The 25,859-nt window shown below is 36.1% G+C and overlaps 2 protein-coding genes across 3 annotated transcripts in view; one reads left to right on the top strand and one right to left on the bottom strand.

The window, feature by feature from the left end:
- Positions 1-2,889: 2,889 nt before the first annotated feature.
- LOC119675170 lies at positions 2,890-3,651 on the top strand. The gene has a single exon (XM_038086358.1). It carries the CDS (start codon positions 2,890-2,892, stop codon positions 3,649-3,651), a length of 762 nt encoding a protein of 253 aa, XP_037942286.1.
- A 10,339-nt stretch (positions 3,652-13,990) lies between these two features.
- Positions 13,991-25,859, bottom strand: part of LOC119680965 (photoreceptor-specific nuclear receptor) — a 32,298-nt gene continuing 20,429 nt past the window's right edge. The window contains exons 8-10 of one of the 2 annotated variants that reach the window (XM_038094011.1): positions 19,579-19,734; positions 14,225-14,389; positions 13,991-14,173 (exon numbers count right to left, since the gene is read on the bottom strand). In XM_038094011.1, coding sequence (XP_037949939.1) covers positions 13,991-14,173; positions 14,225-14,389; positions 19,579-19,734 — 504 coding nt within the window. The remainder of the gene's footprint in view (positions 14,174-14,224; positions 14,390-19,578; positions 19,735-25,859) is intronic. The other variant, XM_038094012.1, reaches the window with a different exon arrangement.

Raw genomic sequence — 25,859 nt, forward strand, 5'->3', positions numbered from 1 at the left:
CTGGCCACTGCCAGTTTTGCAATGACGCAGCGCACCAAATAGGCAACTGCAGCAGGCTATTGGCTTGCCCCCCCCCCCTCAGCGGAGCGCTTCACATTGTCAAAGGCTCGAATATTTGCTCCAATTGCTTGAAAACTGGACATTTCATTAAGGCATGTGGCTCAACTAATTGCCACATATGTAATGGCAAGCATCACACTCTACTATGCCGAAGTTCACCAGTAAAATTCCTCCTTTGTAAGAGTCCAAACAGCAGGCACAAACTACACCTCAAGCACCAGTGAAACCAAACCAGGCTGGCGTCTCACCACGTTTGCATCAGTGACTACACTATCCAATGCAGACATTCGCTACTACAGGCAATCGGATTATACTCTTGGCAGCAGCACAAGTACGTATCTTAAATGGATTTGGCGATATCGACTCGTGTCGAGCTCTATGCGATCCAGGGTCCCAGGTAAGTCTAATCACTATGCGATATTTCAATCAATTAGCTCTGCGGAAGCAGAAAAGTGCATTACAAATACAAGGCTTTGGCAGTGACAATCGCTCATATAGTGGTGGTTGGGCAGTCTCACGCATATTTTCGACTGTTAATGCTTCATTTGACTTGGATGTTGAATTCTTCATTATCAACAAAATCACCTCAGCAATCCCTGTCGCTCATATCATGGAAAACTGTTGGCAGCATTTACGACATTTACCTTTGGCAGACCCGAAGTTTGGCGAGACAGGTGCCATAGATGCATTGCTTGGCTCTGACTTGTGGGGCCAATTGTTGGCAGATGGCATAGTTCGTGGCGAACTTGATGATCCTGTAGCAAAAAAATACGCAATTAGGCTGGGTTGTATTCGGACCAGCCGAAGCAACCAAGCATAACTACAAGGCGGAGCAAACTATGGCATTGACATGGCTAAAGGCGATAAACTACCAGCAGTTGAACTTTCCGAATGCATTTTCATGAACACACATAAACGTTTTGATGATGGCAGTTACGGAGTACAAATACCATTTACACCAGATGCTCCAAAACTTGGCAATTCACATCAGATGGCACTCAGGCAATTTAATCAGTTGGAATGAAAATTGGCGTCCAACTCAGAGCTCAGGCAAAGATATGTAGCCTTTATGCGCGAATACGAACAGCTTGGTCACATGCACCCTATTCAGCATCGTTTAGGTGACCCAACTCAGGTATACTACATTCCACATCATGCAGTTATGGCAAAATTCCGAGTCGTTTTCAATGCTTCCGCAAAAACCTCGAATGGCATCTCATTAAATGATATACAATTGGCTGGCACTCCAATACAGGATTTATTGCTCAACCTTTTGCTTCGCTTCAGGCAGCATCGCATTGCATTCACAGCTGATGTGGAGAAAATATTCAGGCAAGTCAAAATTGACGTTAGGCGGGAATCGTCCGATCAACCCATTCGCACATTTCAATTGGCTACCGTGACATATGGCACAACCAGTTGCACATATTTGGCAGAGACAATTCTCATAAACTCCCAGATGAACTACGAGCTAAAACTGCTAAATACCTTTCATTGGCATGGCAATATCTCATATGTATTGACAGAAGGACAGTTCCATTGCAGGATATGGAAATCAAATAGCACTGAAGTCATGGCACACCTTCTTGGCGATGCTGATCCATGTCAGCTTAATCCAAATTTGGCAGAAACCACTGTTCTTGGCTTGCATTGGGATCCACTTCCCGATGAACGCTTTTATCAGGTCAGCTCTTATGATACACAGCATCTCACTAAAAGGCAAGTGCTTAGCGACGCTGCGAAATTATATGATTCAATTGGCATTTTAGCACCAGTCATCATCACGGCTAAGCTTTTCATACAAAAACTCTGGCAGGCAAAACTTAACACGGGACGACCCATTACCACTTGAACTGTTGCAAGAATAGCTTATATACCGAAGGCAGCTGTCGCAACTGGAGGCAGTGCGAATACCGCTTTGGATAGGCATACAACCCGGGGATGAAATACAACTTAATAGCTTCTGCGATGCTAGTGTCAGGGCGATGGCTCTTTTTGGCAACAAACCACGATGGCAATATCACTAGTCACGTCATTGCATCAAAAACTAAAGTGGCACCATTACATTCGGTAACAATACCCCGATTGGAACTTTGCGCTATGTAATTGTCGGCTACCCTTTTATACGAAACAAGGCAGGCTTTGCATTTGGAGCACGTACCATACACTCTATACTCCGACTCAAATATTGCTCTATCAATGAGCTGAACAACTGTGCACTAACAGAGCTGGCAATAATGGAAGGGGAGTTAAAACCACTTAAGGTAAAGGCATTGCAGGTAATAGGTCAACCCGCACTACAGACACAGTACACTTCTGGCGTTGAATTGGTCGTCATAGATCTGTCATCTTGGCAAGCTATTGCGCACTATTGCATACATATTGCGTTTTCGCTCGCATACACACATCTGTACAGGCGAAATGGAGATAGCTTTAAATCACCACATGAAGGCAGAGCAAGCAAAATATTTCGCAGCGGAACTCACGCAGCTGCAAAAGGCGCAGTCCATATCCATATCCAGCAAGCTCATTGAACTGAGCCCGTTCATCAGCTCGACTGCGGACAAGATATTGCGAGTAGGCGGACGCCTACATAATGCGAGGGTGACAGAGGCATGACATTATCCAATCATTCTTCCTAACGGTAGCACATTGGCTAGGCTTTTAATATGGCAGGTGCATCAAGATACACTTCATGGCGGTATACATCTTATACTGCATACTGTTCGACACAAATATTGGATTTTACAGGCATACATTTTGATTAAGCAAAGCATACACTCATGTGCGATATGCAGGCGGCATAAACACATAGTTCTAAAACAACGTATGGCGACATTACCAAAGACTCGAGTCACTTTATCTCCACCATTTGCAAGATCTGGCTTAGACTATTGCGGTCCATTCAACATACGAATTGGCTCCAAGGCTGTACAAACTGTACGGAGGGCTTACGTGGCAATCTTTGGGTGCATGGTGACCAAGACAGTGCACATCGAATTGGCTGAAGATCTCACTTCTGAGGCATTCATAAACGCATACACCTGTTTCGTAAACCGGCGTGGTCCATGTAACCACTTATACAGTGACAATGGCACTACATTCATTGCCGCAGATTGTTTAATGGCTGCTGACTTACAGGTTTGGCATAATGAATATTCTCAACAGCAATTGACCAATCGAGGCACAAAATGGCATTTTCTACCACCTGGCGCACCACATCAAGGCGGTCTATGGGAAACTGCCGTTAAGTCAGCAAAGAAATACTTATCACGCATTGTTGGCACTCATTCAATTTACTATGATCAGCTACATACTCTACTTGTGCACGTCGAGGCTTCCTTGAGCTCACGTCCGCTCATACCATTGCATGACACTTGTGACGATAAGATGGCTCTATCACCTGCAGATTTCCTAATCGGAAGATCTCTACTGGTAGTACCAGATGAACCTATTGGCAAGGTACCTAGCAACAAATTGTCATACTGGCGACAATGCAGCAGCATTTTTGGCGACAATGGCACGATGAACATCTTTCAACTTTGCAACCACGTTCCAAATGGCATCAGAATGGTTATCACATCAACATAGGCGATGTCGTGGTTATTCGGCATGAGAATCTACCAGCAACACATTGGCGGCTTGGCAGGGTGATCAAACTTCACCTACGCGAGGATGGGTTGGTACAAGTAGTCACAATCAAAGCATTCTACTGGCGAATGCATGCGATCTATCCAGAAGATATGCAGGTTTGTGGAGCATTCTGAACGTACCCGTCCAGCCGGGCAGGATGTTTGAGATTTGGCACAACAAGCAGGCAGTATGGCATCACTGTTGTAGTGATTTTGACAGTGGCATTTCAACATCTGGCAAACAATAATTTTTGGCTTCGTTTTTGCTTTTTCTTCCTTCTTCTTACTTGGATACTGGCAAGGTGTGCGCGCTTTTACTGCCTTCGTGAAATTACTTATATTATTCCAGTCTAATTTTTGTAAATTAAATAAACATACAATTTTGCGAGTGAGAAATTGATTGTATTTGCTTTTTCATGCACTTTTTATTACATAACGCACCAATTTCAAAATTTTTTAATAATCAAATTATTCTAATATTGTAATTTATTAGTTATTTATTTGGCTATAACAACCCGTTAGCTGGTTTTAACCTGAGGTATCATATGTCTATAGGCGCCTATGCTGCGTGCGCACCTTCTCCAGTCTCGTACATTAAGTTTTGTTAACTTGATCACTCCACCGGAAGCACAGTATGCCTTGCCTCTACACTTACGTTCAACTACCGCTTCAAATATCTTTTTTGCTGAAGTACCTTCATATATTCTCTATTTTCAGAACATGACCAAGACAGCGAAGCCGCTGGATGTTAATTTGCTGAATTAAATCAGTATCGTGATAAAGCCCGTTCAATTAGTGACTCATTCGAATGCGATGGTCGTCCCAACTCGTAGGGAACTAGAAAATTGACTAAGAACTTTTCTCTCAAAAACTTTCAGTGCTGCGTCATAATTCTGTGATAACGTCCATACTTCTTTGCGAGGGAAACCATTACATCCCAATTGCCACTTGGATCCATAGTAGCACCTATAGATAATGGTGTTTCTTCGTTTGGTCTACAGACTGACATAGATGTTGTTCGTAACGGCGGTGTCAATGTAGATGACGTCCGTGACAGATTTTAAAGTACAGTCGTCAGCCACTAGCACGGCATCTGAGCAACACACTTTTTTACCAGTAGCCAACATATAATTCGTTTTGACCTCATTCGCTGCTCAGCTAATTTTTGTAGATTCCTTTTCGATAGCATGGCTGTTGTTACATCTCGGTTGCTACGCCCAATGATGTCACTGTTGTCGACGTAAGAAATCTGGACACCATTTCATTACAATGAATACTTCCCTTGTGTATGATTACTTCTAAAATGAAATTGAAAAGATCACATGATCAAAAACTGCGAAGAGACACAATCCTGCCATGACGAAGCTACAGTTATTGCTCAACGTAATTCTGCAGACTCGTGTTAACTTTTCAAGTATACCGAGCTCTGACGTTGCGGCATTTAGTAAGTCGGCATGTAGTTTCAAAGTTTGAAACTTTCACACAGTATATTTTAAAGGACCTTGTACGCGACAGTTATTAAGCTGATCCCGCGAGGGCACAAATCATCGGACCGCTTTTTTTTAAATATGACAAGCCTTTCATGATCTCGTTTTTTCCATCTGAATTGGAGCCTCTTCACCTTCGTCATCTCACGGTATTATTTACGCACGATTCGAGTAGCTGATGACTGCAGGTCGCGTTCTTCGCAGCAGTACTTTGACAACATCGCTTGTTGTACCATTGGTTTCGTGGCGGGGGATGTTGGAAACGAAGAACTTCTTCCGCTGTTGTGTGTAAAGAATGAGAAATATGTCCCCTTTGCCGGTGTTATCGGGACGAGAGGGCGGCGAAGACTTCGGCTGTCTCGCGTGACCGCAGTTTACCGATGTCAAGTCTTTTCTGTGTACGGGAACGTATGCAGTTGGCAGTACTCAGCCACATTCGTACATTGGCTGTGACTAGATAGTGGTCTGAGTTGAGGTTTAGACCGTGGAACGAAAGTACGTCCATCACACTTGAAGCGCGTGTATCACGAAATAATAAATCTAGTTTTTTCTGTCGTTCCATGAGCACAAGTCATGTTGAAGAATATTCCCTTGAGTGGCTCATAGCCCACCGTAGCAGTAATTACTTAATTAACAAAGCTACGATCAATTAAATATTTACTTAAAAATTGTAGAGCAAAAACTTCTGTCACTGAGATGTGCTATGCTATACTGAGGTGTAAATTGAAGGAAGAACTTTATAACACAAATATACTGGCACATATAATCGAATTATTCGTGTAGGATCATCGCAGTATAAGGATAAATTGTCGTTTAATTAATTGTAACTCTAACGCAATTAATTGTAACTCTAACGGTGGCTCTTCTTGAAACAGTGTCTTTAATTTGTTTTAGTTTGTTGTTCCGTAGCAACGATTCATAAATTGACGATACAGCTGAAATATAAGAGAACGCATCTGTCACAACATTGTGATTTCCAGACAGATGTAAGATTGCGAATTTGTCGTCGCGATACCTTTTCTGGTTTTCGCTTGAAAGATATATCAGCGGTTTGTAGTCTGTTGTAATAACGAATACTCGAGTGTCTAGAAGGTGTTTGAAAAAAACAAAAGAAAAAAACGCTGTAGATTGCTTATATTTCCTTATAGTGAGCCCTGTAATTTTTTTCTGCCGCTGATATTTTTCTCAAAAAAAATTCGAGTGACACCCAACTATTCTAGTCATATTGTTAACAGCAGCGCCAATAGCAACATCAGATGCATCACGAATTAGTTCAAATTCATCATCAGGTGTAGGATTCGCAAGTAGTGCAGTATTTGCAACTGAAGAGTTGTTAAACACTTCAGACTTTCGAATGTCCTAGAGATTTTTCGTTTGTCTTTCTTTTTTATGTTTTGTACCAGATCACTAATTTATGCTTGATGTTGCGATAAGTGTGGGATGCAATGCCGACAGTAGTTTAGGACCATTAAAAAACATACTAACTGACTGGTTGTGTCATGGTGTTCATAATTCATTGTTGTATCTATGCGATCCTGTGGAGATTTAATGCCATTTTTGTTGACAGTGTGGTCTAGAAATAGAGTTTCTGATTTATCCCAATTTGATATTTGTTGGCATTTATACTGAGTTTATGTTAACTCAAATTGGTACATACTACATGAAAATGGCGTTCATGTTTCTCTACACAAGTTGATGAGAATGTCATCAATATAGCAATATACGAAATCAAGAACCCGAAAAATTTAGTCCATGAAATGGTGGAATGCCTGCGTTGTCTTTTTTATCCGAAAGGCATGTACTGAAATTTAATCAGTCCAAAAGGTATGCACACGGCTGTCTTTTGATTATCACCCTCTGCTATTGGAATCCAATTATATGCTATTGCCAAATTAAGTGCTCAAAATATTGTTTTGTCATGCAATTTTACAGCAAAAACATGCGTTATACTGGACTTTTTGACAGGTGGTAAACACCCTGGTCTAGTAGGAAATTTATTTCAGCCTTAGCAACAGCAACTTTTTCTCCAGTTATCCTTCTAGGACGATCGTTAACAATGTTGTCTACTGTTTCAATTTGGTGTGAAACCATATACTTTTGAGAGTCGGAAAATGACTTTCTCAAAACAGGTCATATGATAACAAATTTCTTGAGAAGATCGATTATGTCATTTGTGTTACTGTGAAATTGGTTGAGGGTGGAGTAGCCGAAAGGTTACCTTGTGTGTTAAGTTTCGACGTAATGTTTAGAAGTTGTTTGTTTCTCAGATCCACTAACAAATCAAAATGGTTTAAGCATTTGGCATCGTAAACTTAAGTCTAATTCCATTGTGTAGTTACCAAAGGTAGTAATGACAGTTCACCTTGTGTTGTCTTACAATTCCTCGACATTCCATGTCGAGAAAATGTTATGTGTATATTTATAACACCAATCAGTTTTTTTTCAAGTTTACTTCAGTTTCACTTGAATGAATTTTTGAATAGCTAATTGGGTTCAATATCTATGATATGCGCTTTATCACTTAAACTCATTTGGAGTATAGCGCCAGCCTTTATGTTATGATATAAATCTTATAAATATTTAATTTGGAGGAGTATAAGGATGTATCAAGCCACAATAGTTTTCCGGAAGAACGTGTACTTTCTACTTGTGTTAACTAAGTCTTATTCCTGAAAGGTGACCTCATAGTTTACGTACTGGGTTGAGCAGATCTTTTTCTACTGTATGTAACATAAAAAATATTAAAAATACAAACTGAACGACATATAAGAGTGGTTAAGTGAGCTGTTATCGAGCATTTCCTCCGATCTCCCAGAGAACACTGTTGATCTAGACAATCAAATCCAGGATCTGGCGTCAGTGCTCAATGAAGTTTTTAATTATGCCTGTCCACCTACTCGTCCTAGTAGCGACTGCAACCCACCGTGGTGGAATAAAGACTTAGGTCTTTTGCGAAAGGAGTGTAGGAGACTTTTTAATGGGGCAAAATTAAACAATTGTGAGAGTGACTGGCTAGAATACAAGATCTTTCAGGAAATAAACAGCAATTCCGAAACCTCTAGGCTGCGTCAAATCTAATCGAAAAATCCATCCGTCCCTGAGTTACTCAAAAAATCTGATTGGATATGGTGCTACAGTAGTAGTGAATCATTAGAATTACTACTAGATACTCACTTTCCAGGATTTTCTACTTTGGTAATTGCATCCACAGAGTGCCTTAATCTCTCACCCGTTAACTCTATTAAAGTAAACCTATATTCAGACCCTATAAATCACCAGGACCGAATGATATCCATCCAATTGAGCTACAAAATTCTTGGGAGCTAATACACAACCAGCTTTTGGCAATTTTTAGACATTGTTTCATTTTTAACTATGTTCCGATTAAAAGGAGGGAGGTTAGAGTAGTTTTTATATCCAAAGCAGAAAAAATCTCACACCATAACCCCAATGAACTCCGTCCAATAAGCCTCTCATTTTTCATGTTGTAGGCTCTTGAAAGAATCATATATACAGAAGTAAAGCGTGCTGTAAACCCCAATCAATGGTCCCTCTCCCTGCACGCCTACACTAAGGGAAAATCTAAGGAGACAACTCTCCACTCACTCACATATAGAATAGAAAAATCCATTTAACTTAAAAATTTTGTCTGGTTGCTTTCATAGATATTAAAGGGGCTTTCAACAATATACTCTCAAGTGCAATAGTAAGCGCGATCTCGCATCTGGGTGTTGATGATGCGCTTATTAGCTTTATAAATCAGTTGCTAACCAGCAGACTCATTGAAGCAACGATGGGCTCTTCAACAACACGTAGAAGAGTGAATAGAGGTACCCCCCAAGGGGGAGTTCTCTCCCCTCTCTTCTTCAATATAGTGGTAAATGAACTGTTAATAAAACTGAAGGATGAGGGCTGCGAAACTATTGCATATGCTAATGATATTGCGATAACAGTCACCGGAAAATGTACTACCACTCTTAGGGATATTCTGTAAAACGGTCTTAATATCCTAAAAAAATGGACACAAAAATGTGGTATTGGGGTAAATCCCAAAAAAACTGAAATCGTAGCTTTCACCATAAAGCATGCGATCCCAAATCTTTTTCTACCCTCTCTACGAGGTTCTGTGTTACATGTGAAGGAGGAAGTTAAGTTTCTAGGTATAGTTTTCGGTAGGAAACTCGTATTGAAGAAAAACATCTCAGAACGTGATAGGAAAGCTAATATTGCGATCCTACTATGCCAAAAAGCTATTGGTAAGAAGTGGGATCTTTAACCGCACATCACTCAATGGCTCTATATAGCTGTTATTAGGCCCATATTGCTATATGGTATTACGGTATGATGGACAGCTCTTGATAAATCTTCGTATTATTCGGTACTTAACAGGGTCCAGCGTAGAGCTGAACTCTGTATAAGCGTTGCGCTATGCACTACACCATCCATTGCACTAGATGTGTTGCTTCAGTTACTGGCAATGGGCTTTATCAGTAAACAAATGGCAGTCTCATCTGCTCTTAGGCTAAAAGCTACAATGAAGAGCCAGTGACTATGGACATGTCTGCATTCTTAATCTTATCAATTTTACTCCTAAAAACGTCGACTACACCTCTCCCACTCTCAACTTTGACAGAAAATTTAACGTCAAATTTCCACCTAGACAGGTATGGATGTCAGATGGTGCCTTCAAGTAGTGGTGTAGGCAGTGGAGTTTTCTCAAAAGAATTGAACAATTCTTCCTACGTCAGGCTTCCAGATCATGGTAAAGTCTTTCAGGCGGAAGTGATCGCCATTAGGGAAGCTATAGCTTGTTTGAATGTAGATGATATATTAGGCAGGAATATATACATACTCTCAGATAGCTGCTTTAAAGTCGTTGAGTTTAGTCCAATTTACATTTATTATTATGTTGAAGCTATTTTGAGCTAGTGCACTAAAGTATTTATACTCTTTTTTAACTCGACTAAGCAATAATTGACCTCAGATCTGCATACCTCTCCGAGGAAGCAGATTGAATCAAAGTTTGAAAGTTTATGCAGCCTTGGTTGCTTGGAAAAACATTAGTCATCGCTTCTAATTTGACAGGCATGAGTTCTAAGCCTGGTACCTGCAGTCCAAACAAATAATACACGAACTATAAACTAATTAAAAAATTTGAATATTTCCTAGGACCAATGATGATGAGTACTTAGCAATACTTGAAACAATATTGTATAATCAGCCAAATTTTAAAAATTTATTAAATTTTTGTTGTTGTCTCATTTCTATTCAAAATCTTCAAAAAATTTTTTATTTAATCATATTATCTCTTATATTTAATTTTTTAAAATTAAAAAACTAAAAAAGTACTAAATTAGGCTGAACAAAATTATTGGCACATTTGCATTATAATTAACTGTTTTGACATAATTTCATCCATCTGTCGTCTTTTTTCTGGAAAAGACTTGTTATTTCTACATTATAAATGACATGGTGGTTTAGTTTATACCTATAAACGGCATAATGCCTTATTTATTTTGAACAAACTTAATCCATTTTCCACAAAATGAGCAGTGAACATAAAGAAACCACCGAAACTTGGCGGAAAATAATTCTATATCAGTACCATCAAGGCAAATGTTATGCCGTTATTAGGGAAATGATGGATAGAAGCCACTACATCAATTGGAGCATTGTGCAGCGTTCTAAGATGGCAACATCATTGCAAAATGCAAAGCAGATAGACCAACCTAAAACTTTGAGCGATTGTAAAACTACAAATTAATAGGAAAGGTGAAGGCCAACCTAAAATTATCTTTAACCCATATCGCAGCTAAAGTTAAGCGAAAGTTCGTAAAGAAATTTATAGCATAATGGCCAAAATGATACCTTATGATCCTAATTATAGTTGGCGTGTTACTAGACGAAAAGCGTTTATTTTGCAGGTCCACCATCAGCAAAGGAGTACTTAAGAAAGCCAATTGGCTTTTGGAGCAATGCACCCTTCTAGGATGAACAAAATTGAGGTTTGAAGAAAATTAAACACCGAATTGCAAAAAAAATAATCCTGCTATGTCTGTGAAACATTGCGATGATATGAAGGTGTATGTCCGCTACAGGTGTCGGCGAATTGGAATTCATTGTTCATTTTTTGATGAACAAAAAATATATAGTCATCATTAAGAGAAATGTCAAAGAAAGGGCCGATATCTTAAGTTTACTAGCCACGTTTAGCATTCAATATGACAATGATCTGAAACATACCTTGTGATCAAAAAAAAAAAAGAAAGAAAAGATTTTTAATTTTTGAATTCTTATCATTAACCAAGCACCGTACTTTCCAGATATGGCCCCGTGTGACTTTTTCCTCTTCCCCCGATTCAAATTGCCATTGCGAGGAACGCGTTTTGATACCATAGAGGTCATAAGGTAAAAATCGGCAAACGAAAATATTTCGACTTTTTGTATAGACGCAAAACAAAAACTAATCGAACGATGTGCGGTAAACTTTGACAGAATGTGTATAATAGTGTTGCCAGCGTGAAAATAAAAAAATTTACCGATTGGATAAGCGCGGGAATTCAAAAACAGGCCTCTGGTTCTTTTTTGGTCGTAAGGTACGGCTTATTTTGTGCGTATGTGACTTACATATCATGCAAAACACATCCCCCTCAATCTCCAGATCTCAACCCCTTTGAACATTTGGGGGAAGAATTGGATGGACGTTCAAAAAAGTTTATTATAAGCACAAAGGCAGAAATAAGGGTGACACTGCTGAAGAGTGGCAAAATATTGGACCCAAAACCATACAAATATTGGTTTCTTCGAAGTCAAAGCGAATAGTATCTGTTATTAAACAGAAGAGCTTTCCCACTAAATATTAATTGTCAACGTAAATATTTTTTTTAATTATTTTTTGATTTTTTCAAATGTGCTAATAGTTTTGTTCAGCCTAATTTAATATTTTTTGGTTTATTAATTTTAAAAATTTAATTTAAGTGATAATATAATGAACTAAAATGAATTTAATTGCAGATTAAGTATTTTAGGTAAAAAAATTTGTAATTAAAAATCGGTACAAACAATGCTATAGTTCAATTTGCTAGCTGTGCCAAAAATATGTTCGTCACTATATGTAAATACGTGTTATTAAAACAACTGTTTACTTTAATAATACTCTGACTATACACATTAATTTTCTTATGCGTTATAATTTCAGTACTTTATTTTACAACAATTATTTAAGAATGAACTAATTGAACCGTAACCAATTAGCTGATCCGTTCTACTCTACAAAAACAATGCATTCGATTATTTGCTCCTAAGTACACATAAAAAATTTGCAGCTAATATTTATCAGCTAAAACGAAAATTGAGGACTTATATGGCGTTTACACTGGCCAAAAATAGCTCATTTTGAGTAAGCCATTTGAAAGTGTTTACATTCGTTGTAATTCGTTTGCTCTCATTTCAAACAGCTGATTTTTCAACTTGTCTGTTGATCTTGCATGAAGAATAAATATGCCTTCAAACCTTAAAATATAAACTTAAAACATATTTTTAACTTCGATTAATTACTTTTTGGGAAGTAGAAGTTCTAAGAAGAGGTGCATCGTTTTCAAGAAAATGCAACCACCAAACATTTGTTTACCTTTTTTTGTAAATATCTCAAAAACAGTTTTCTCAAACTGTCAAAATGCCACGAAGAGCTTTTATTTAGGGTATGTTCAATGTATTCCTTTGTATTTGAAACATTCGATGAAATGGATCGCATTTGCGCTTGAAATTTTTTATTCGCTTCTCATTTTCGTTTTTTGACCAAAATGAGCCATTTTCGGCCAGTGTAAATGTCGTATTACTTTGCATTTCTTTTAGTGCGAGCTTTTTGATGATCGGATTATTCTTGTGCTCTTTTTGTATTTATGTTGTTATGCGTTGTGTGTACTCCATCATAATTAATAGTGTTTCTGCGTTGTGTCATTAACGGTTTCAATCTTCGCTAAGCTTATGTCATCTAATTCAGTCTTTAAGTTAGAACGACTGAGCTGACTAATTACAGTGAACTAATCAACTAGCATTAACTTAAAGCACTATATTTTGTGACGAATTGTATCATATATTTTAATAATATATGTGGTAATTGATCAATTCATCTTCAGATTTTTTAACGCAATTAAAGTACATCCTTAGAATGTTTTGATTAATATGCACTTTTGATGGTGTTTTTTACTTTACGGACCTACCATAAAAGGTATTAAAAACCCAAAAAGAGTAACGTCGTGAAATATAGTTGGTTCACGCGTTGTACAGTTTTTTCCGGTGATCAATTGTATTTTTTTTTCTCTAGCATAGTGATTCGAGAGTGCCCAAGTATTTTGTGAGTTGTATTTACCCATGTACATTTTTGGATTTCATAACTTCTATATTTTAACCAGCTGTTTTTATAATCAAAAATATTTCACAGTATGTATTTCGAACTATTGAAATTATATATATATTATACATATACAAATATTTTCTGTTAATAGCTGTGTTTTATTTTTGTCGCACACGTACATACCTATATGAGTCCGTGCTAAAACATATGCATATGCAACAAAAACAAATCATGGTTAATGTCTAAAGAGAAATTAAAATTAATTAAAATATGGTATCTATAAATATCTATGAATTATTATGAGTTGATGGTGTTCTAAAAATATTTGTATCTTATTCTACATATGTTTTAAGTTAATTTGTAGTAAATTCGAAATTAAGTTTATTTTTTTTTTTATTGGTTGTTTTTTTAATCAAAGTATGGATAAAATTATATTGACAATTATGTAATACTACTCAATTTTTATACATATCGCATAAAACTTTCTCCATAGGTGTGTTTCCAATAGTTCGCTGAAAAAATAAACGTTCAATTTTCTGAGAACTTAACATTCTTAACAGAGGAAGCATAAGTAACAATCGACCGAACCGCGCTATTTGCGCAGAAAAGTTTGCTTTTGTGTGTTGGGACAGCATAACCTATAAAGAAAGTATAAATTGAATGTTTTCAAATATAAAATCAATTTTTACATGGGCTTGATCCTGTAAATTTTCTATTTGGTTAGGGTCCTTCAAACCTCTTGTTTCTGGACGAAAAAGAACAATAGCTTTTAGGCAGGCGAACTCTGCAGGATCCACGAGTACAGCTTTATATTTACAAAATATATTATATAACGATCGAATATTTGTTGCAGTCTAAAACGAAAAAAAAAAAAACATTTATACAATTAAAGCACTGTGGTTTATTTAAATATATGTTTCTAATATAAAATATGACAAATGTTCAGAAATAATTTTTATTTTACTCTTAAATGCTTGTAAGGGCGTATTGTATTGTATTTAATTCAATTGCATACTTTAAATGGTTTTTAACAATAGTTTATGAATACCGTAAGAATTGTTTAAATTTTTGTGCATAATGGGGAGTTGAAATTATTCCGAAAATCTCGAGTTATTTCGTAATATTGGCTAAGTGCCGCAGAAAGAAGAATTTTGCCATAAAAAAAAAAATTTGTTAAGTGAGTTAAAAATACATTAAGCAATTTCCTATAAGAAGAAAATTTAACAATTTGTTTTTAACTCATTAACTATTTAATTCAAATATCAAATATGAGTATTTCATTAGCGTTAATTCTAATACTGGATTCACACTAGTCTTTTGATTGTAATTATAGTTATCATTTCAAATTATTCTTGATTTTGAAAGCAAAGCAAATTTAAATTAAAAAGATTTGTATGAACATTCTGACAACTGAAAATAAAACAGAATCATAATTTCTTCAAAATCAAGTTGATTTTAACATAGACAGTTCACCGTAGTACAGTATTGTGCAGTATAATACGGCGTTTACATTGGCCGAAAATGGCTCATTTTGAATGAGCCATATGAAAGTGTTTACATTCGTTCTATTTCATTTGTTCTCATTTCAACAGCTGATTTTTCAACTTGCATGTTGATTTGATTTTTGGCATGTGCCAAAAAAATGTTGCATGAAGGTTAAATATGCCTTCAAACCTTACATTAGAAACTTAAAACATATTTTTAACTTCGATTAATTACTTTTTGGGAAGTAAAAGTTCTAAAAAGAGGTGCATCGTTTTCAAGAAAATGCAACCACCAAACATTTGTTTACCTTTTTTTGTAAATATGTTAAAAACAGCTTTTTCAAACTGTCATTTTCATTTAGGGTATGTTCAATGGATTCCTTTGCATTTGGAACGTATGTGGAATGCATTCGAACGTCATTCATACAGAATGTGAGAAAATTGCTCATTTTTGTGCTTGAAATTTTATATGCAAGAATAGGCGTATTCGGTGGCTCGCGAGTACGGCAAAAAACAGCAAGTTGTTGGCCTATGCAGGCCTATACTGGCCGCAATGTACGCAAAACAACAACAATATTTTCTCTACATCGGCCAGCATAGTTATGCTGGCCAACCACATCGGCCAGTAAAAAAAAAAATGTTACCAACGCAATAAGCGAACTATTGTGAACCTTCATTGAAAATTCCAACGAATAGTGCAATCAAATGTCAAAAATTGAGGAAATAAAAATTCAAACAGAATTCAAAAATTTGAAAAATCTTGAAAAGTAACGAAGAAATAATAAGAATGGAGAAATCGTAAGTATTAAGCACATTGAATTTTTTATTATGTTAGTTATTACCAAGTAACATTTATTTTATTTCATTTAATTTGTAGTTTACATGCGTAAAAAATTTTTTTATAGAAATACACTCAAGTAAAACGTTGCTTTCTTCTCCCAACATCGACAGTACCTACAAAAATTTACTTATCTTAGTGTTTTATTTTTAAATTTCCAATATTCTTACCATTCCTTTTAATTTCTTGTTCATTTTAATTTTATAATATTTTTATAAAAATATATTTGATTTATATGCACGTATACAAGATTTGCTGTTTGTCAAAACAAAACATTTGACAGATTGCAACAGTGATGCCAATGACTCGCGTGGCCAACATAGGCCAACATGCATTTTTTGCCGTACTTGCGAGCCACCGAAAAGGCCTAATGACCCATTCGATACTCATTTTCGATTTTTGACCAAAATGAGCCATTTTCGGCCAATGTAAACGCCGTATAACATTATGCTATTATGTATAGTTTTAAGGAATAAATGCAATTTTCATACAAAGTAAATATTTTATAAAAGTAGATAAAAAGTGTGGACAAACAATAAATCTGACAAACAAATTACAATAATTAATCGTGTGAATCGATACTTTTGCTTTTTGATTTCAGTTTAGAATTTTTGTTTGACAGCTAAAATTACATAATTTAGTATAACAATGTAAGTTTTATGTGCTGAAATAACCATTTTTTGTGTCATATCAGGTATTAGATAGATACAAACATGATTGAAGAGAAGATCACATCATCCGGCCTTGAATAACAAAATCATTAACAAAGTCATTTGTCACGTCACGTTAGACTGCGCTTCTATTGGTAAAACACATCATTGTTTTTTTATTTAGAATTCCCACCTCACATATCATATAGTATAGCAAATATGCGTAAATATTTTTACTTTACATAGCTTACATATTTAGCCTTGACTATGGCTTACAAATGTGATCTTCCGGTATTTTGGCCCATTACTGAACAATGGCTTTCTTTTAGTCCTCACTTTACTCTCCAAAATGGTCCAAATGAAATAGTCCATCGGATTTGGATCTGGCGAATTCGAAAGCCATTGTGTGGACGAAATTAAGTATGGCACATGATTTTTTAACCATTTCTGGTTCCTTATGTGAACTTTATGAGACCGAGACCGCTTTGCAACCAGAACTTACTCTTTGGCATACGTTGCGTCTACTTACTAATCTCCACCCTAACGCCGTACATTTTCTTACCATACATCCTTTCAGAACCACATTTAAGCAGTACTTTGGAGATTTGTGATTCAGCGATGGCTATCACCTAGTTCTGCAGATCTAGCTCTCTCTGCTGCCTTCTTTTGGTCGAACAATTTGTTTTCGGTATGATCTCATGTGTCCCTCTTCCTTTCGTGGAAGTATCCCAACTCTGTTTTCACTTAATCAATGCTTCTTCTTTGAGGTCGCTGTAGTTCGTGAGCCCAGTTCTTTTAGCTGCATGTTTTTCATTTTCAATTTATGCATCCATTGTCGCATTAGTACACACTGTGCGGAAAGCGGAAACAACTCTGAGCGCACACCTCTTGTAGGCTGCGTCTATTCCAAACCTGTATGTCTGTTTATTCATTACATCTGCCCATATGGGAGCCGCAAACATAGCAATAGACTTAACTATATTTGTCAATAACTGCTTCTACTGTATTATTCTGATTATTCTGTATTATGCCTATATTGGTCAGTATACGCGATAATGCAAACGCTGTTATCACATACTTTACAGCAACAAGGTCCTTCATCGCGATGTCATTGGCGAAACTAATGATTTCTGCTTTTTCTGAGAGCTCAATTCTCAGCAATCCGTCATACATAACGTTCCATAATATTAAACCCAATACTGATTCCTATTGCTACTTGGTATACATTACTACTTGCCTCTGTTTGTGTAGTATAAAAGCACCATGTCTTTAAAAAAGTCGACAATAATTTCTATTAGATACTTCAGGGCGTTTTTTCTGTCGAGTTCTGGTAGTGTAGTCTGGAACACTGCCGAGATAAATTTATTTTTGACGTCCGATGTAATGATGACACAGTATTCCTTATATCCTTCCAGCCAGCGGTCTGCTTCAATGGTATCTTTTGCTATCGTTATGATGGCTTCTACGACTTCTATTGTGGAGTGTGCCTCACGAAAACCGAATTGTCGGTCTGACAAAGCGTTACTGTTCAAGACGAGTCATTGGCTGATTATTTCATTCAGTAGTTTACCGGTCGTATCAATCATACATTAACGGGTGGTGGCCCGATGCATCTTGAACGTAATTGTTTTTCAATATAAGCACCAACCTTTGTATTATATCTAACATATCTAGGGAAATTCTGTTTTCTTTATGCATGTGTCAAACACTTTCGACATTGATTTCTATGGTAATTTTTAGTGTCAGATTTGGTATTCCATCAACCCCGAGTGCTTTATTTAGTTGCTGTTGTTGTTATCGTACATTAGCGCTAGCATATGCAACGCTAGCTACTTCTTAAAATAGTCTTTTGTTAACCTTGAAATATTATATTTATGATCTTAATCACGATAAAAAATAAAATAAGAATAAATTATGTGAATAAATATATGACCTGATTATAACAGAAATAAAAATAATAATATTTGTAGTAAATAAAATAAATCAAATATATCATATTTTGTTTTATAAATTAATTTCATAATATATTTTTAACTTTTGTGTCTACTACAGCTGCCATGCAAATAGTCGTGCATTCGGATGCAGTTTTGTGGTTAACAAGATACTATCAAAATCAGTTCAGCGAATCACACTAGTGAACAATCCGTATTAAGGGAAAATTTTCCAGTATCACTATAATTTGCGCTCACGCGCTAACAAAAAAAAAAAAAAGACGACCATAAATACTTTTTACGCACGACATCTCACTAATGCAACTCGTATCTTAGTAAAATTAGATGTCGGTACGAATAATAACATGTAACTGCAATTTGCATGGCACAAATGCATACATGTAATGAACTTAGTTACAGAAAGAAAACAGTGGCGCAATAGCAAAATATTTTGCGATCCGAATTGAAATATTTTTTTAGAATATAATTGTTCATTGTTCGATATTCTCTCTTATTGATTATTATACATTTTCTAGATGACAAAAATGTGATACAATATAGAAATACATATTCGCCATGGACGCTGCTTATTTTAGAACGCTCGTTACATGTTGCGATTATTATGGCCGATTTAGCAACGTGTTTAGCATTACAGTTGTTGCGAATAAATGGTTAACTATTTAAAAGAACACTTAACTAAAGTTTGTGCTTATATGTACGACTACGTATGGCAGACATTTTCATCTTTCTTCTAAGATTAATCTAAATTAAAAATGGATTTGGTTGAGATTGCATTTTAAGATATACGTCACTGTGGGGTGTTTCTGCATCTCACAATATATTTCTGGGACATATTAAGTTTTGTGATTGGCCAAATTAACATGAAATAAGAATAAAGGGTAATGCAATTTTTAGAAACAAAAAGATAAAGTCGTGTTTATAATTTTGAAACATTTTTTATTTTTGACTTTATATGAACACTAAAAATGTCCTTTAGCCTGACGAATTTAAAATTTTACTAATTCTAATTCTTGTTAGTATCGTATAATGAACATTATACAAATTCTGTTTTATTTTTTAAATTTATTTCATAACATTTCAAATGGTTTCAGAATTTAATGTTTGTTTCAAATAATGTACCTCTTCTTTAGTCATTCCACATTCATTTATATTATCACCATTACTGCAATGCTCACTGACTGAAAATAATGTACACAGTTTTGGTTCCAAGGGAATGCACCACTGTATTGCGTTCAGCATAAAAAGTTCTGACCAAGATTCTTCCAGCAAAATAACCTATTGATATAATAATGATAATAACTAGAACTTAGTTTTCAATTTAACTTATATTTAAGAAATAGTCCCGAAAAACTATGTTCAATATATAGATTTTTAAAACTTTTGCATATCTGAAGATAAAATTTATGTGAACGATTAATCATCGTATAAGAAATATTTACAGGGAAAACAATAAAAAAAAATTTCACTAAATAATAACTTGTCTTAAAATAATTAATATTGGATAATATTGTCAAGCATAAAGAAATGTAGGAATCCATGTAGGAATCCAAGACATTAGTGGTTGCCCAGTATATTGCAGAAATCAAAGCAATAGCAGATTTAAATACCGACACATTATTATATAGAGCTAATAGATAGACACAACAAAAGACTGTTACTGTGCGAAGAAAAAAATTACAAAGCAACACTCTTTGATTGCGTGACAACCAATTTTGATTAAAATTTTTCATGACGAAAGTTTACTGCACGAAAATATTCACTGATCGTAAAGTTCCTCTACGGATTGATGAATGAACCTAGAGCAGCGGCTCGTTAATATAACTTTCTCACTTACTATTTTCGAACGATTTATCTCACTTTTGTCAAACAATATGAGGAACTAATTGTCAAAAGTGAGAAAAACTCACACCCTCGGCGGATGCGAGATATTCTCTATAATTGATTTACGCAAAGCGTAACATCAAATTCCAGTTGAAAACTCTAATATACCAAAGACTGCCATAACGACTCCATTTGGCATGTTCGAATTTGTGTTAATGATTTTTGGTCTCAGAAACGCGAGTCAAAGCTCTCAGCGCTTCATGGATCAGATTTTGAGAGAGTTTGAGTTTGTCTGGGCATATCTGGATGGCATATTGATATCTTGGAGACGCGGACGAACATCGTTCGCACCTAAGAATAGTTTTCGCCAAACTACAAGAGAATGGCATAATCATACAGCTATCGAAATGTGTATTTGGAAAACCGTAACTAAAATTTCTGAGTTTTACGGTTAGCAAAGACTGTGTTAAACCACCACATGAACGCGTCAAGGCGAATATAAATTGCCAGATAGAAAATGCGACCTCAAAGGCTTCTTGGGTATAGTGAAGATGTCTACCTCATGTCGCCGAGCAACAGGCTGTACTTTCAAAAATGCTAAATGCCAATAAAGAGAAAGACACGACCAAAATTGCCTGGTTGAATGAGTCGCGAAAAGCTTTTGAAAAATGCAAGGAACAACTAGTTGAAAGTGAACTGTTGACTTTCCTGATATCTAAAGCACCACCGGCATTAGCAGTTGAAGCATCCCACATAGCAACAGGTGCAGTTTTACAGCAGCTAATAAATAATAACTGGTAACCACTGGGATTCTATTCCAAACGTTTAAATGCCACCCAACCAAAGTATAGCACCTATGACAGGGAGTTACTAATTACTTACAGAGCCGTTAAACACTACAAGCATATGTTAGACGGACGTCAGTTCTCGAACAGAGCTTAGAAAAGGCGTCAACCAGACAACCACGTCAGCTAAACTATATTGGCCATTTTTTGTCGGACATAAGATATTTGCCAGGAAATCTAAATCGTGTCCCAGATGCTATGTCACGAATTGACGCATCTGATTATGCAGAACTAGCTTGACAGCAGAACGCAGAGTTTATATACCCCGAAGCAAGATTCGAGCATATCAACATCGATTTAATCAGATCTCTACCCGTGTGCAAAGGTTTTCGTTATTGCTTGGCGATGATAGATCCATACACACGATGGACAAAAGTTTGTTCTCTTGCAGACGTAACCAAACAAGCAGACGCTCATGCATTTTATAGCAATTGGGTAGCAAGATTTAGTACAACGTTACGAGTCACTACAGACCAAGGTCGAGGTCAATTCGAATCATCATTGTTTAACGAATTGACAAAAATCTTAGACAATCCATCCATTCGGCATCTAACGGCATCATAGACTAATTTCATGGCTCACTCAAAGGCGGCATAAAATGCTATCAAACTAATAATTGGGTCGATGCATTACCGCTAATTTTATTAGGTTTTCGAAATGGTGTTAATGAAGACATTGGCGCATCTCCACTTCAGTTAACCTTCGGTTGCAGTTTACGATTACCAGGTGAATTCCTCGTTACTGAACATGGCGATAAAACACTGCAAAGCAATGATGTTGCCGAATTTTTTAAGCGAATGAGGGATCTACAACCAACAAGTATGTCCAATTATGCAAAACAGAACATATTATTTGAAAAACATCTGTTTACATCACTGTTCGTCTTTGTTAAGAACTCAATGGTTCGCAAACGATTGTAACCGCCATACGAAGGTTCGTATCCAGTGCTTGAGAGAAGCGAAAAAATTTTTAAAAGCGACGTAGATGGCCGAAAGAGCAATATCAGCGTTGACCGGTTCAAAGCAGCTTTCATATTTAACGATTCTCAGGGCACCGTGAGTGACGACGTTGATCGAGTAAACGATATCGCGAACAACAGTCCTGCCGCCAAGAAGGACATGGACAATGGCAAGACTAAAAGGTTGACAAAAGACTATATATCCAGGTATGGTCGCAGGGTACGTTTCTCACTCAACTGTAAGGGGGAGTGGTGTGGCAGCCATATAACATCCATGTACATGAACGAACGTCCAAATGAATAATACGAACGTTGCTATTAGAAGAAAAGAAAAGTATGTAGAGAAAAGGCGACAAGCCAACATATTAATTTTAGTGTAACTTAGTAAATGTGATAATAAATCTTTTGAGTTTTAAAAGACACACACAAGCGTTTCATTCAACACACCTCTACATACTGATGATTTTTATAAAGTTGTCTTATAATAAAGATGTTTTAAAAAACCTATGCTTGAATATCTGATTTGGTTACAGGTAGATAAAAAGGGTTGAAAACCAATTTTAAATAAACATTCCAATCAACATTTTCAGTATAAAAGTTGCTAGCGTTTAGCCAGAATATTGTTATCAATGACAGCTTATATAATTTATTCAGTAGACAGAGCTGAAAGTGTTGGGTTTGAATAAATTTTCAAACGACTTAAAACACATGTGATATTCGGAATAGTGTTGCTCCTAGTTCGTCCAAAAAATTGTGGAAATTACAAGAAAGTAGCTCGGTATTATATGCAGACAGCATTGATAGATTAAACTATTAACGGCTAGATACCTGTTCTGACAAGTGAAGCAAAGTCGAATTAGGATTGTAACGATTTGTAGTCGTTTGCGTAATACTAGTTATAGGGTAAATATGTAGTGATTAAGGTTCGTAAAATACACTTAAAAATGAGATTGCCATAACTCAGGACACTTGAAAGAACTTTTGGCTTAAAATAATTGCAATCAGTCCTTTTATATTGACTGAAAGCAAAGATTAGTATCTTAAAAAAATAGTGAGTCATTTGTTCTTCTCATTAAGGAAGAGAGCCTCAAGCCATTGAAAAAGACGGACAACAAACTATCGCATGCCGTGAGTTAATAAAAAAATTTTTCAGTCTGCAAACCAGAGAGAAGAGCTGCGCAACGATATTGTCGCTAAGTAACTTCTTTGTCGCTAAGAAAAGGCCTTCTTCTAAAACTTCTAGCCTTCTAAAACTGTTACGGATTCAAAGTAGGAAGAGATCAAGTATTATAATAATATTTTAAAAATCTTCTTATGAAAATTTTCGTGATAGTCGCCTCGTTCGAAGGATGTTATCCTAATATCTAATAACGATGAAGAAAATTAAAATAGGACGGTGTTTAATCAAAAATCGATTTCTGATAATAGCTGAATACTTTATAATCTGAATTTTACTGTAGATCCATTTGTACCGAAGAGTAAACCTAAGTAAAGAGTAGGAAAATTTGTAGTTAATTGAATAATGTCTACATGCTTATAAAGAGTGTTAACGCTTTGAGAAATCCACATATATCATTTGAGATACCATACCTATAAAAAAATAGTCTGAAAATTTTTCCTCCAAGAATATATAAATGTTCTAAAGTGAAAAATTGCAACTATACAAGAAAAGCCAAAAATTTCCATTCAGTAAAGATTAGACTGTAGGAAAATAGTTTTTTTTAATTGCTAGAAAGAATCATAGACTTCCAAATAAGGCGTGTTATTAATCCCAATCTTTAGTCCCCCTCACAACACGCCTACATCAAAGGAAAATCTACGGGGACAGCGCTTCACTCTTACCATTAGAAAATCTTTCAATTTAAAGGAATTTAGTTCAGTTTTTTTCGTAGATCAGTTACTAACTGGCAATATTATTGAAGCAAATATGGGTTCATTAACAACACACAGACGAATAAATAGAGATACTCCCCAAGTGGCGTATTATCTTCCCTCCTCTGGAATGTAGTGGTCGATGAACTGCTACAAAAACAAAGAAGAGCGGTTTGGGAGACTTTTACATATACGGATGATATTGCGTTAATAGTTCTTCTGGAACAGCGTCATATTCTCAGACGAGTCTAAATTCAATATTTCTAACTCGGATGGCATGACTTACGTGTAGCGAAAAGCTAATACTGAACTCAATAAAGGAAATTTATAGGCTACAGTAAAGTACGGTGGAAGTATTATGGTTTGGGCCTGTATATCAGCCGCCGGCTTTTGGAATCTGGAGTTTATTGATGGTAACATGAACAAAACAATGTACCTCAACGTTTTGAAAAAAAAATTTACTCCTGAGTGCCATGATACTTGAAATTCCTAAAACATTTCGCTTCTGCCAAAACGATGACCCAACACATAAGACCAACATCGTACAGTCTTGGTTGATTTGGAACTGCCCCCATCTGACGACACCGCCGGAGTAGAGTGCAGACATGAATGTCATTGATAATTTATGGGCAATATTGGAACAAAACATTCGACAATATTGAATGTTTTTAAAGCTGCTTGATATCTCAAAATGATAATACAAGAAAAAACCTTGTACACAAGACAGAAATAATAAAATTTTTTTTTTTATAACCTGCTAGATAATTTCATGGCATGTACCGTGGCTACATGGTCTTTTCGATTAATGCAATTTTTGACTATTTTTTGCAATAAATGTGACTCTTGGGTGTCAATGGTGGCAAGAGTTGTTGGTTTGTCGACATAAACCAAAGACTTTACATAACGGCATATAAACTAATTGAGAGACATTAAACAGTTCGAACGAGAGGGCCAGTTAATAGGACCACTTCTGGAAATAAAGTTGTTACCGCCTACCAAATTATTTTGTAATAAATCGATTGTTAAGCGCGCTGTATGGCAAGTTGCGCCGTCTTATTAGCACTATTAATTTTTGGAAGCAAATATTCTGTCAGTATGGCTCGACGCCATGACATTCATAATAAATTGATTATTATGATTATTATTATTATACAGGTGCCATTCTCAGATGTCAAACCACAATTATCGTTATCGATAGTTCTCATACAGTGAAAAAAACATCCGATAAAGCATATCAGTAAGTACGTAGAATTGGCCATTCACTGGCAGTACGGCTAAATGACAATTTTTAGTTATAGCTGTCTTACTAACGGTACTTTTTATATTTGTAGAACAATGGATTCAAATTAAATACGAGTTTTAATTTATTATACCTTTTTGGTAGGAAAAACGCAGTTGTACAAATACTGAAAGAGTTGATAATACCGAAAAACATCAAAAAAAATAAACAAGATTCCATACTCTGCGGTTTTGGTGAACCGTATAGCGAATCTGCAGAAGTGAATAACTGACACTTTAAAGATTTCAAACGGACATGTCTATGAGAAAGCTCTTTTCGAAGTGGGCACTGCTGTTGATGAGAGTTCACTAAAAACCAACACGTGTGATGAATCTAAGAACTATTTGGAACAGTTGAAGCAAAATAAATAAGGTTATGGGATACGCGAGAAAAATTTGTTGATAAGCTTGAAAAATTTAAATGCATTAATACCCCTACTGGTGCATTAATAAGAGGAAATCACGAAACAACGGCCTCATATGAAAAAAAAAATTCGTTTTTTACCAAGACAGTGCGTCAAATAACAAGTTGTTGGCTAATATGTCTAAATTGCACGAATTTGGCTTTGAATTGCTTCCACACCTACCGTATCTATCAGGTTTAGTCTCCAGCTAGTAATTGCTGG

The sequence above is a fragment of the Teleopsis dalmanni genome, chromosome 2 (genome assembly GCF_002237135.1).
Source record: "Teleopsis dalmanni isolate 2A chromosome 2, ASM223713v2, whole genome shotgun sequence".
In the NCBI taxonomy this organism is placed as follows: Eukaryota; Metazoa; Arthropoda; class Insecta; order Diptera; family Diopsidae; genus Teleopsis; species Teleopsis dalmanni.